Here is a 14,364-nt window from a genome sequence, read left to right as displayed (position 1 = left end):
ACTTGAAGAGATCACATGGCAAATGTTAACATCTGTACCAAAGCAGACATGAGCAGCCAGTTTCTTGGGGGTGTCTTTTTTATTTAAAGTGAAAATAAAAGTGAGAGCCTATCAGATTTTTTTCACTGGCTGGGTTTCATACAATACAGCACAGCAGTTCTGCCTGCGTGAACTAGTTTCTTTCAGCAGTGGCAAGGGCTATGAAAATTGTAGTAGTCAGAGCAGAGGGTTAGGGTCTGAGCAAGTGGCTCCTCTGTCTACCGTCTAGTAAAGAACAGAATGAGAAAGCAAAATAGTTTCCCAGAATAAAAAGTAGCCATCGCTTGCATGTGCTCTTGCCAGCGCCGGCCATTTTCAAAGGGGCCTAGGCCAAGCTGCTGTACTGTGGCTAAAGCAGACCTCAACGGCTGCAGAGAGACCCTTAGCACATCTGACAACTAGCTTGGGCAGCAAAGGAAAGAAAGCAATTAACACGTCCAACTAAACCAGGAGTGAAATCATCTTAGACAGAGCAAAAGACCTGAAAGGAAACATTAAGGAGGCCTTAAAATAGATAACATATACTATATTACAGATTTAGCTTAAAAATGTTTGTAGTGATTATTGATGTTACCAATGTATTAGACTTGGTAGGTAGCTAAATGGCTTAGTTTGTGTTAAGTGTTTTAGGCAAGTTGTAAAAAGAAAGCAGCCTTGTCTGTGAAGACCATAAACTAAGGTGAAGAAAAACTAGGGTGGTGGCAAGTAGCAGCCCAAGATGGTGAAGGATGGAGATAAGAAACCCCTTCTTTCCAGGATATTAGTTTTCATAAGGATATATATCCTAACTGAGACCTTTCAAGGCTGTAGAAAATTTGGTTCAGCCTGGATCCTAAAATCTCAGTGAAACAACAACATTGGTTTACTTAAATCAGAGTATATTTGTTAGAATAAATCATGTATAAATATATAGACTGACAGGGAGGGGGAACTGGAGAGCTCAGATAATTCAAGAAGACCTGCTGCTAGTCTGCACGCCCACCCTTCTCGAGTCTCTCCTGCTGGTATAGGTACAAAGCTGAGTGGCACTGTTGTTGGGGCCAGCCAGATAGGCATTGGGATACAAGTTTAAATTTTGTGTTTTGAGTAAGTACTAAAAGGTTGAGCGGTAGACCTGTCTCTTGCTTCTTTTCATCAGTAGCCAAGCTACCAGTTCCCTGGTAATTCAGGTAACAGTTAGTGACTGCTTTCAAGAGGTGGGCACTGTTATCTGTTTATCAGTGAGAGTCAAAGCAGCAACGAATGATCAAGCCTGTGCAGAAGATGAGGAGGGATAAAAAACACTGCAACAGCATGTAGAAAGAACTGTAGCAATACATTCTGTAAATGGCTATTAGAAAAGGATGTACGTACAACTCCACAGTTTGAAATTATTTTACTTTGATTAAATAAAAAAAAAAGACAGACATTTAGATACTATATTTCCATAAAATGTGTTTTGTATTGAAATTAACAGTCATAGTGGAATTACACCAAAAAAAAAAAAATGGCCATTCCCCAAAACCTCTGTATCTGCCAGACTGCAGGCCTCTGGAAAAGGCTGTACCAACATTATTCCACTGCACAGTAAAAAGGCTCTTGAAAATAGGCTCCACTTGCCTGTCGGCCATTAATGAATTTGCCTGTAGCCCATCATTGTTTCCTTAAATTTCCACCTGCCAGATGGTCTATAAAACACTGTTCTGATCTGGTGCATACACCCACAACAGCTGTTAGATCAAAACATCTGCACTTCCAGCCCAGTAAACATTGGCACTGCTTTAGAAAGAAGTCTGAACACAGCAGTCTTGTCTAGCGAGGCTGGCCAAGAAGTCCTGCTTTAGCAGCCAGAGCTTCATTCTGCTGAATGTGGTACTCCTGAAATCTCATGGAGATCCTCTGTGTCATTTTCAAATACTTCTGTAAGCAGTGTTCTGCGCAGGTTGTCTACAGGAGAAGGAGACACAGAAAGGTCAGTGCAATGATTAAAAGAAAAACACTACAGAGGACTGTCCGAGGTGACATATGGATGGGTGAAGATCTGGTATCCTGTATCTATGCATAATTAGCTCCCAGTTAAACAGCCTTTGTCCCACTGCCTGTTTGTAATGGGGAAAATGTTCAGTTTGTAAGAAGAATCTGAATTTTCTTCTGTCATTTCCTCTAGTAGGGAACCACAGCAGAAAAACTTAAAATTAAATGCATCCTCAGGAGGCCTTTCTAGACTATCGTTCCCATGATTCATAATGATTTAAGAATGGCTTCCCAAAATAGGCAAACAGTCAAAAAAGGACAGCGCCCTAAAAAAAATCCAACAGCACTGAAACCCTGAAACGACATGGGTAGTCCAGGAGCATTCCAGTGGCGTTCCATCTTCTGAGTAGTTACAGGTGGGTTATTTTCCCTTTTCTAATGATACCATGCAGCACAAGTCTCCCTGTTCAAGTATGAAGGTCTTAAGAAAAGCTCTAAAAGGACAGATTACACAAGGCTAATTCTTTGTAGTAACAAGGCCCATGCCAACCTTGGGAACACAAAGGTTGTCTTTACAAAATGCTAAATAGAACATAAGAAAAATACTGAACATGTTTCTACCCCCCACGGTCTAACTGACAAAAGGTTTAGCACAGCTTTGTCCAGCGACCGTTGGCCAAAATTAAATAAAAAAAATATATATAAAAAAAATAAAAAAAAATTAAGGGCAATGGGATAGTAATGCTCTCACACAAAGGAGCTAAAGGTTCAAGAGTGGGAACTCTACCTGATGGACATCTTCATGGAAGATCTTTTGCTTCTTTCATGTAACATTTCTCACCGGGACGTTGCTTACTAAGGAGCTATAATCTCTCAAGTAACTTTACGACTCTTTGATCATGGAAAATCTTTCAAAGTTTCTTACCAATATTAGAATCATTGAAAACGAGGATTGGAAGGGACTTCAGGAGGTCACATCTAGTTTAACCACCTGGTCAAAGCAGGACCATTCCCAACTAGATCGTCCCAATCAAGGCTTTGTCTAGCTGGGCTTCGGAAACCTCCAAGCGATGGAGATTCTACAACCTCTCTGGGTAACCTGTTCCAGCGCTTTACTACCCTGCTGGTGCGAAAGTTCTTCCATATCCAACCTAAACTTCCCTTGCCGCAGCTTTAGACCATTGCTCCTTGTTCTGTATCTGCCACCACTGAGAACAGTCCAGCTCCATCCTCTTTGAAACCCTCTTTAGGGAGCCAAAGGCTGCCATAAAATCTTCCTTCAGTCTTCTCTTCTCCAAACTAAATAAGCCCAAGTCCCCCAGCTGGTCCTCATAAGTCATATGTCCCAGTCCCCGAAACATTTTTGTTGCCCTCCGCTGGACTCTCTCCAATGTGTCCACATCCTTTCTGTAGTGGGGGGCCCAAAGCTGGACACAGTATTGAAGATGTGGCCTCACCTGTGCTGAATAGGGGAAATAACCACTTCCCTTGATCTGCTAGCAGTGCTCCTTCTAATGCAGCCCAGTATGCCATTAGCCTTCTTTGCAACAAGAGCACACTGGTGACATATTCAGCTTATTGTTTGCTGTGACCCCCAGGTCCATTTCTGCAGAGCTGCTGCTTAGCCAGTCGGTCCCCGCCTGTACCGGTGCGGCAATTCCACAACAGAAACTGTGCAGCAGTTTCACATGAGAGAAATTCATACACTACATACCTCTTCTGATTTAACCTCTCGGCTAGTGAAGTCTTTCACACAATCCAGGAAGCAGGTTTCTGTAAGCTTATTGTATGTCCCAAGAAACTCTTTGAACTGAGGGGGAAAAAAAAAATTGAACAGCTATTCAATGTAGAAACTCACCAATGTTTCCACAAAACGTTTTCTTCCTGTGCAACTTCACTGACACTGGCAGAACAACTTACACATCTAAAGCGACAAGTCACTGGAGATAATTTAGCATCAATGGGATGGCAGCATTTGATGCTGAAATCTATTGTTCAGCTCGGTCAGAAACAACTCCAGGCTTGCTGATGACCAACATATTAAAATCCTGGCTGCCATAATACTGTTCCCAATTCAAAAGACAGTATAAAAATGCAACTCTGGCTGCATTTTTCTTGATACCTGGAGGAAAAGTTGCCTTTCAAGTGCATGATAGTAGCTTCCCTACCTCTGAAAACAAAATGCTAGCTTAAACGTCTTGAAATGAGTTTCCATAACCCTCATGTGCTGAGCTTCTGTGTGTTGAGGTAATGCAAAACTCTCAAAGCAATCATTTGAGTGCAGCCTCTTACCTGCTTGATTTGATCAGATTCTGGTATTTGCCTGGCCATATTTTATCACTCTGCGACTCAGACACCTATTTGGAAGACAAAGCTTGTGTCATAATGCACTCAAAAAACACACAGTAAGAAAATTAACATTCTACAGCTGGAAAAAAAAGAAAAAAAAAAAAAGTTGAACCATCTCTGAATGTGACCAAACGTTTCTTTGAAACCCAACTTACAAGAGCGACTGTTGTGTCTTAAGCTTCCTACATAATTGGTGTCTTTAAAACCATCTCAACAATAGATCTACCTTTGATTTAAAGAGATAATGTCAGGTCAAATTTAACTCAAGCTTCAGATCTTGTGAAAGTAAGATTTTTTTTAAAGTCCAAGGCCAAGAGGATTGATGAAATGAATTTTAATGTCCCAATGGAAACAGCTGTCTATACAGGAACAGCTCCCTGCAGTGTGAATTGACAGTGCAAATACCCGAAAGGGAAGGTGGCTATTACAGAGCAATTCTACGGTCATTGTCCAAACTGAGAGAAATGTAAATGAATGAACTGAAAACATGAATTCAGTTAAACTAATATGATTCCTTACCTGTTACTAACCTGACTGACTGACAGCATCCATCTGAGAGTTATTTATGAAACTGAAACATATGCAGTTAAGAAGAAAAAATGCCCATGTTAGTTTTGGGTGCTACAACCTTCCCAAATCCATCTGCCAGGTGTTGTGGTTTTACAATAATTTTTTTAAATGTTTCTCGTCTCTGCTGGTATTAGAAACACTCAAAAAAAACCCAAAAAACCCAAAAAAGACTGTGCAGAAAAAGCAATAAGTCTATCTGTAATTGCTAGAAGACAGATATAAAAGTAAAATAGAAATAAGAAAAAGAAACATTCTTTAGTCTTGTTTGCAGTAACCTTTGGTGTCATTTATATCAACAATAAGCAATAAAGGTAAACAGGATTTAAGCTGACAATGCCTCTTAAATTAGAGAACTGGAGCATTGAGACGGGTGCATTTGGACTGAAGTAGTATTCTAATGGACTCAATACCCCACACTTAAAAGCCAATATTAAACTTTTAGTAATTAAAAAAAAAAAAAAGGTAAAAAATGCAGTGCATCTTATGAGATAAATATAAGGAATCTTCAGAAGGAAATAAGAATAGCTCAGAAAGGATAAGAGACAGGGGGAAAAAAAAATATTGGCTTGAAGGCACACGTTAAGACTTCTTAGGAGGAGAACGCTGGGCCAAGCAAACAGCATGCCCTGAAGGTCAACAGACCTCCAAAAAGTCCATACTCCAACATTTTTACTTAAAAGTTGTACCTGCATATAACTATTTTGGCAAAGAGTATGTTTTTTTTTTTTTGCTGAGACAGTTATGCACTGGTGAAACCCCAAGTGGGGATGCAGTTACATACCAGGATAAGGTGCTTTATGCTAGTGTAGCTCCATTTTGGCCCTTAGTATAACAAAACTTATATGCAGAGACAAGTCCTCTGGCTGTGTCAGATCACAGCTCGGGTGGGGAAAAAGGGAGAAAAGGAAAGTTAATTTCAAGGCTCTCAATTGAGAACATCCTACCCCAGTCTTCCAGTGTACAAATCAGTAAAATTAAGTGTCTACATAAATCTGAGCTGTCAGAATAAAGCATGGGAGAAGAGGCACTTTCGGTTACCCAGGGTGTGTCTACACATACACTTTAACGTGCATTAGCCTACTGTAATAATAATAAATAAAAAAAAAAATCATAAAAAAAAAACCAACATACACTTTCACTAATATGCATTAAAATAGGCTAATGAACGTTTTTCTAGTACTTCACAATAGAGGTCACTTTTACATGCGCTCCGGAGTTGGGAGGGGGTGGCACTTTAAGTAGAGAGGCTGCGAATTAAAGCGCTGCAGTGTCTCGTGTATCAGTGGCCCTGCACTTAAAAAATGGTAGCGGAGGTACCTGAACTAAAGCCTGTTTGATGAGTTTTAGTTCAAGCGCCCCCACCACCATTTTGAAGTGTGGGGACACTGATGCACAAGTCATGCCAGTAATTACTATGCTTCAGCAGACTTGATTAACAGAGTCTGCTCCAACGCGCTGCAATTACAGCACGTCGGAGCAGGCTCTGCACTTGTGTACAGGCACCTAGAGGTACTAGATTTATTGCGCATTAATGAAAGCGATGTGTCCCCAGAAACCAAGCCACAGGCAGCTTTATAGAGCATGTTAAAGAGCACCAGCACACTCTTTGATTACAAATGCAATATTCTTCCCATGTAAAGCTTCACCAGAAATGAGCAACTATATTCTACACTCACTGAAATAAGCACCCATGCAGCATGCTTTGGAAGAAAGGTCTTGCGTGGAGATGATACAGACAGGGTAGGTGGTGACCCGCACATCGGAGGAGAATGAATAGAGCCTACACACCAGGCACAAATCTAAAGGGTGCACATCTAAATGTCTAGCACAGCAAATCACTGAAAAGCTGACTGCTTAGCACTGAATAAAGCCAACTTGAGCTTCATCAAAATCATGTGTTCGGGGAGGAGGGCACAGGTTCTCTGTGCGGAGCACATTTGATCTTGAAACACAGAATTCAGGCTATTTTAGCTGTGCTTAATAGAAAGAAAAAAAAAAAAAAAAAGAAGAGATCTATCTGTTGCAGTCAGCTCTGCTTGAAGTGAAACACTAACGTTCAGACGTAACAGCCATACATTGAACCTCTAGTAGAAGACAAAATTAGTTTCTCTGATATTCGGTGGAAATATATATAGTCAGAACTATTCATAAGTGAGCCATTCAGATAAGCCAATCGTTCTACTCTTTCCAGCAAGAAACACTGCCTTTTCAACAGAGACCTGAATACTGACTTGTATGGCAAAAAGGGTTATTTAAACATTGACTGGAACTTTGAGGCAAAATTTAAATGACTTAATTATACCCATGTGGAAGCCAACATGCCCGAGAGGGTACTTATGATCCTCAGAAAGAAGAAAAAATGACCAAGAACTACATCCAGGCAGACAGATTAAACAGGTGAATCTCTTAAAGAAAAATCTGTAAGACAGGGTTGCTTCTCAGAGGCAAGAAGTTGGAGGGGATATGCAATTGTGTATCTCCAAGCAACTGTAGCAGGCACTACTATAAACTGGGACAGCAACTCGTGTGAAATGGATGACTACTTCCTTGTCACATGACTGCTTCGCTGCTATCTCATTTCTTAACCAGCTTGCCAGGAAGCACAAAGAAAGCCAACTAGGCTCGTCAGAGCCCAAAGTGGTAAAATCCCACTGAGGTACGCAAGTCTTGTGTTCCCACCAGGGCAAAGAAAATTAATGGTCACAAACCCCTACAGTACCCTCCTCTCATATTTAATATTCTGACTGGTGATTTTTATCCGTGACTTAAGGTCCTGTCGTTTAATCCTAGTTTATCAGGATTAAAACAACTGATTTACTAAAATGTGTTTCCAGAAAATCTTTGCACCTGCGCTTGGGGAACAGCTTTAATTGTGAACTTAACAGCGTGGTGCTGCCTAAGTGCCTGAAGCACAAATCCATTTCTCTAACGTTGGTGCGTTCCCTACCATCAGCAGTGAATTTATATAGCTCTGTGCGTATGGCTCTCTTCGGTGGCTATGAATCACTCCAGTTGCCCTTGTGCCGCCCAAATGTGTTATGTGAATGTTCACAGAGACGCATGTCTGACTTATTCCTGGGGTACGCTAATGCCACCTATCCGTCCTTGTTCCAGCTGTTCTTGTTGATGAATCCATCCTTTGTGAAAATAAGGAAAGAACAACGAAATAATCCATTCTGGCCTGACAGGCTGGCACTACAACTAACGAGCCAGACAGATTCCAATGGATACATTCGCTGCATTCAACATGCATCACGTCTAACTCCTATTCCAGCCCAGCCTCCAGAGGGTCAAGGAAGGCTCTGAGCTGAGCATGACTTGAAAGTCGGGTGCTGCTGTTTTTAATGCGAGTCACCTCCAAAAAAGGCAGGTAGCTATTGAGCAAACTGCTACAATGACGCTCAGTCCTGACTCCCCAGGAGAACAGTCCACGTTAACCACGGAGTCACAATAAGAGACGCACCCCGAGGCGACTGAGAGACAGCACGTTCCCGCTCTAAAGGAAGTGGACTACAGTACACCCAAGAGGGGGCTATTATTACTGCATTATCATGTCTGCAGAAAAGACCGGCACAAGGCCTGCAGGAAAAAGAAAACGATAACTTATCTGCAGCTCTTTGCGGAAGATCTTAAGAGTCACTTGTGCCTCGGGAGCTGCGGTCTGGGTATCGCAACTATACAACAGACGGCAGATGGGTGCACTGGAGAGCCCTGGGCCACTACAGAAGGACGTGTCCCTGGGAAGCACTGCTTTTGTGACACATCATTAAAGCTCTTCTAAATGGTGCATTTAAAACAATTGATGGTGGTTTGGTATTTTTTTGAAAAAAACTGTATGAATGTAATAGTGGAGACTGTGGTTTTGGTTTACCACTAAGCATAAAGATTTCCCTTCCCCCCCAAGAACGGCTTCTGAAGGTAACCGGTTTGGAGCTAGTTAGGTCCTCGGTCTCTGACCCTTCTTCTCCAGCTCGGTTTCCAAACCTGAAAAAAAATGCTTGGATATTTCTGTATGCAGCTGCCATTCCTGTCACCATGGAAACCCCAGATCACCAGGTAATCATAGCTTTAAAGAAACTTGCTTTTCTTTTTTTTTTTTTTTTTTAAAATAAAAACAGTGATTAGGTTAAAGTTTCCTAGCCAGCTTGGGGCCAATCACTTGCTGGTTTCCATGGCAGTAGCAGCAGTAGCCAGCCCCACACCTGTCAGAACTTTTCTAAAATTTCAGCAGCGTGGGAATGCCATTTCCCTTGCTGCACCTACAGACTCAAGGCAGCAATAAGCTCATGCACGTAATTGTTCTTGGCAATTTACTGAAACGAAGCTTTTGATTCTCCTCGCTGTCAGAGTAGGTGGCGAAAATCCTGACGCCACTGAATGGATGCAAATCATAAGCGAACCATACAGAAGCTTACAAAGGTAATTCTTCACTGACAATCAGCATTCGCATCTATCATTTAATCTAGATGTAAAGTCAATGGGAATCTTTCCCATGGGAGCTGGAGAGACGTCTTAGTGTATTCTAAGAAAAGACGACAAATAACTACCTTATGGAGGGAATTTATCATTACTGTTAAGAGAGCCAAGTGTCACCAAAAGCAACTTTGTCCCTGCAGCCATCACGTTACACGTGAAGGTCCATCAGTAACACAGCCATAACTGGTTGTAGGGGCTTTCCTTGGAGATGCAAGGAAAATGCATGGGTTTTCCCATGTTTCATAGTAGGTAGGGCCGGAAGGGACCCGAGCAGCTCATCAAATCCGACCCCCCACCATGGGCAGGAACGAATGCTGGGGTCAAATGACCCTGGCTAGGTGATTATCTAGCCTCCTTTTGAAGGCCCCCAGGGTAGGAGCGAGTACCACTTCCCTTGGAAGTTGGTTCCAGATCCTAGCCGCCCTGACTGTGAAATAATGCTTCCTGATGTCTAGCCTGAACCTACTCTCAGTCAACTTGTGGCCGTTATTCCTAGTTACTCCCGGTAGTGCTCAGAGGAACAGGGACTCTCCCCATTCCCCGCTGGTCCCCCTGGTAAGTTTATAGACGGCCACCAGATCCCCTCTCAAGCTGCTCCTGGGGAGGCTGAACAGGTTCACGTCCCGTAGCCTCTCGTTGTAGGGCCTGCCCTGCTGCCCCTGGACCATGTGAGTGGCCCTCCTCTGAACCCTCTCAATGCTGTCCACATCCCTCCTGAAGTGTGTGGAAGGGGAAGTTACAGATGGTGTGTTAAAAGTCTGACAGTCATAGCCTTGAGAAAAGGAGCATTAAGCTAAGAGTTGCTATGTTAGAAGTGAATGTCCCTGACACATGAAAAATTAATTTTTAAAAGTTTCAGAAGTCCTTTTATTGAAGCTAGAGTGACAGCTACATAAGAAACCAGAAAATTAGACCATAGGAAGGTGGCACTGAAAGGGACCTCATGAGGTCACCCACTCCAGCCTCCTGCTCAAGGCAGGAACATCCCTAACTAAACCATCCCAGCCTGCCTAACCTGTATTACAGTATCTCCATCCCTAGAAATTTTCAGCTTCTTTAGGTAGGCTGTTCCAGTGCCTGACTAGTAGTATGACTAACTCATACAAAACCGAAACTACAATCGTGACACTATAACGTGTAAGCAGTTCTGTGTTAAATGCTGATGTGCTATATTCAGAGGCCCAACCATCTCACTAAAAAGACGCAGCCTCGAAGTGCCCTCTTGTGCCTAAGAGTTGGTATACAGCTCATCTGCAGTCTGAATTATGTGTTTTATGTCAAAACTGTATCAGGCTCTTAAGACAATTTGCGCGCGCACAAGAGCTTTCCTTCCTGTTAACTTACGACGCGTACTCCATCTTCAGCCTTACATAGCCAGGACAAGATTAGCTAGCATGTCCCGTGATGGACAAAAATCTATTTGATGTGCTGAAAGACTCGTGCCGTTCACAGGATGCGCACCAAGTCTGTGGCCCAGAATCAGCACTGGAAGAAGCAACCACATCTCCTAGCAAGCTCAACTGCAGAAAGGTTGATTAGCTCTGGAACTGAACCTGGATTAGCAAATCTGAAAATTAGAGCCACTGGGAACCTCTTGAACATTTCCAAGCAGATGCAACAAAGCATTAAAAAAAAAAAAAAAAACCAAAACAAAAAAAAAACCCCAAAAAACCAAAACCACCCCCAACAAAAAACACAAAACCTGCTTAGCTTTGTATGCTCTCCATTTTACATACAGACTGGGCCTGAGGCCATTTATTTGGTGAGCAGATGACACCACCACCTGAACTGCAGGGGAAGCTTTCACTTAATCATTTCTTCCTGCCTTTTAGCTCTCACCTTCCGACATTTCTTTACTGAATTTATGCTTGCCAAGCCAAATTCCAACCTGCTATAATTGAACACTGCTAGTGACGTCTGGGGAAGCAAATGAAAGGAATCTCAAGTATAGTTTCTTTGTTCCTATTTCACTCTGGAGTTAATTCCAGGTTTATCCTCTGCATGAAACAGCTTTTCTGCTTGAATTCTCCATTTCCTCTTACCTTTGAAATACTTCTTGTTTTGAAATCTTTAACTTTCTAGTATTAACTGTATTAATCCCTCTCCAACTTTGAGAATCCTCTCTGAGCTTGCCATAAGGCTTTTCTCTTGAGCCAAGAATTGATTCCACAAACAGATTAATTTAGGTTCTTCAGGCATGCTTCCTACAGTCTGGCTGTACCCAACACTGCTTTCAGATAGATTAATACTGTTTATGTGGAATAGGACTCAGTACTGAATAGGGCTTACATCTTACTTTTCACTTTGTTCCTTGATGTATTAGTTTCAATTGCTTGTAAAAAAAATTAGGGTCTTTCCTTATGTCTTCTGATAGCACCACAATCTACTATCTACTGTGGAAACACAGAACAGATGCTCCTGATGTCTCAAAAAATGGAAAAAATATGCATATAACGTGGTGCACACATCAAAGATACTTAGACATGGCTCTGTGGAAAAAAAGGCCTGTGTGTGAATGGAATCTAACCATGTTACTGAGTTATAAGGAGCATAAGAGGACAGACAACATGGATTATGAAAATCCAATGCGTAGCTGGAGACCAGAGGCCCCACATTGAGTTGGCCTCCCCACTACACTGCACCCTTCCCTCTGCTGTGCTGTGCGAGCACCCTTGAATCACCCCACCCAGCCCCCAAGGGCAGGAGCAGGAAGCTGGAGAAGGGAAAGGCAAGGCTGGAGACCCCAGAAGCAGCAGCAGGAGAGTGATTGGGGGGGTGGGGGGGTGGGAAAGAGCGCAGAGGAGCACCTGGACCAGGAGCTGCAAGTAAACGCCTTGCAGGCTGCCACCTGGATAGCTCTAGTCTAGCAGGCAGGGCAGAGTGAACGCATGGTAATCCCAACTGTGTCACTGGCCTGGTGGGCAACACAGGACAAACCATGTAACCTCCCATCTCTTTCAGGTCCCAGACTGGACCAACAGGGTCAGCGATGCTGATGTACGTTATGTGAAACCAGCAGCATCTAACCATGGCCAGACCCTGTCAAATGTTAACTGGTAACTAAGGTATCAGAAGCAGACTGACCAAGTTTCCCTATGACATCAAACTTTGGGGTAAAGCGTCCACACCCGAGGACAGGATGGTGATCCAGGCTGACCTTGACAGGCTCAGAAAATGGGCAGGCGAAAACCTGATGGTGTTCAATGCTGAAAAATGCAAAGTATTCCACCTTTGGAAGAAAAACCCGCAGCATGCTTATAGGCTTGGCAGTGCTATGCTTCCTAGCACCACAGCCAAAAGGGACTTGGGGATCATAATTGACCACAAGATGAATATGAGCCACAATGTGATTTTGCAGCTGGTAAAGTGAACAAAACTCTGGCGTGCATCCAAAGATGCTTCTCAAGCAAATCTCCGGATGTCATCCTCCCGCTGCACTTGGCCTTGGTGAGGGAAGGATGTGGAGAAGCTTGAGAGAGTACAGAGGAGAGCCACGCGCATGATCAGGGGGCAAGAGAACAGGCCCTATGATGAGAGGCTGCGAGCCATGGGACTCCAGCCTGGTAAAGTGCAGGCTTAGGGGGGACCTGGTAGCAGCCTAAGTATATAAAGGGGGTGCATCAGGATCTGGGGGAATATCTGTTCACCAGAGCACCCCAAGGGATGACAAGGTCAAACAGTCACAAACTCCTCCAAGACCATTTCAGGCTGGACTTAAGGAAGAACCTCTTCACTGTCCGAGCCCCCAAGGTCTGGAATAGCCTGCCCCCAGAGGTGGTGCAACTCCTTTAAGAGACATTTGGATGTTTATCTTGCTGGGATCCTTTGACCCCAGCTGACTTCCTGCCCCTGGGACGGGGGACGGGGCTCGATTATCTTCCGAGGTCCCTTCCAGCCCGAATGTCTGAAGTCTGTGAAACTTCCTACCATAGTCTTTTCAAGTCTGAAATACTGTCCCTGGACAGTCCAAAGCCTCCATCTTTAATTTTAACCTGAATGCTTCCTTTAACAGAAAAAGAATTCCAGAAACGTAAATTAAATCTTTTCCCATCCCAACACTCAAGTTTTTACCCAAACTTCCTCAAAATTAACACATGCCACAGGGGACTTATTAAAACTTACCATAAAAGGAGACAGCCGTGGAAAAGACACAAAGGCCCTGGCAGACTCTACGTTTAGGATGCGATTAACCTGCTAATTGCATCTTAAATAGAAACCTGGGTGCACATTCAAGCAATTAACAGTGCAACCAAACAAAAACCAGCCACGAGGTTGTCCCGCAACGTTCTTGTGGCTGATTTCTATCATGCCTTGAACGCGTCGGTGGCAGGGTCCCCGCCATGTAGCCTAATGTTGGCAGCATGGCAGGGCCTGGCCGGCAGCTTAGTGCCGGGGGCCACGTGGCGCTACGCCCTGCTCTTGCCAGGGTGCCGTGTGGAGGGCAGCTCAGCACCTGTGCCAGGGAGACAGGACGCCTGGGTTCCCTCCCAGCCTTTGACCTTAGACTTAGCTTGACCCTGGCGGAAAAAGGTGCTGGACAGTAGCTGTTGCAAGGACCTTGGGATCGGGCAGCCTCTCCTGGATTGGGGCCCTGGCACATCAGGACCTGCACAGACCATGCCTGCGGCCGGGCCACCCCCCAGCAGTCCCTGGGGCCCACCACCCACCACCACCTGCCCCCGCTCCGCCCAGAAGGACCTCCCTTCCCATCGTGCCACGAAGGTAACGTACGCAGGGGCCAGGCTCTCCCATCTCCCGCTTGCCAGGAGGGACTGCTCATCCCACTGCGCCATGAAGGTAATGTATGTGAGGCCAGGCCCCACCCCAGCACGGCCAGGAGGGCTCTCCCATCCCACTGCGCCATGAAGGTAACGTATGCGGGGTCCAGGGAGAACACCCCAGCCCCCTGCACCCCCCCACTACCCTCCAGGCCCAGGCCCCGGGCCGGGGCAGCCCCCCGCGCGCACTCACCCCCAC

The 14,364-nt window shown here is 44.3% G+C and overlaps 1 protein-coding gene across 2 annotated transcripts; it reads right to left on the bottom strand.

The window, feature by feature from the left end:
- Positions 1-1,398: 1,398 nt before the first annotated feature.
- TIMM9 (translocase of inner mitochondrial membrane 9) lies at positions 1,399-14,352 on the bottom strand. Of its 2 annotated transcripts, none has more exons than XM_025207149.1 (4): positions 14,119-14,352; positions 4,285-4,349; positions 3,707-3,802; positions 1,399-1,965 (listed from the first exon to the last, which is right to left on the bottom strand). In XM_025207149.1, exons 2-4 carry the CDS (start codon positions 4,321-4,323, stop codon positions 1,831-1,833), a joined length of 270 nt encoding a protein of 89 aa, XP_025062934.1. In that variant the 5' UTR covers positions 4,324-4,349; positions 14,119-14,352; the 3' UTR covers positions 1,399-1,830. The 2 variants fall into 2 exon arrangements, with proteins under 2 accessions (XP_025062934.1, XP_006026293.1); XM_006026231.3 differs by lacking the exon at positions 14,119-14,352 and adding an exon at positions 4,861-4,926.
- Between the last annotated feature and the right edge of the window lie 12 nt (positions 14,353-14,364).

The sequence above is a fragment of the Alligator sinensis genome, unplaced genomic scaffold (genome assembly GCF_000455745.1).
Source record: "Alligator sinensis unplaced genomic scaffold, ASM45574v1 scaffold708_1, whole genome shotgun sequence".
NCBI lineage: Eukaryota > Metazoa > Chordata > Crocodylia > Alligatoridae > Alligator > Alligator sinensis.
The sequence above is the reverse complement of the archived record's forward strand: the minus strand, read 5'-3'. Positions and strand labels throughout refer to the sequence as shown.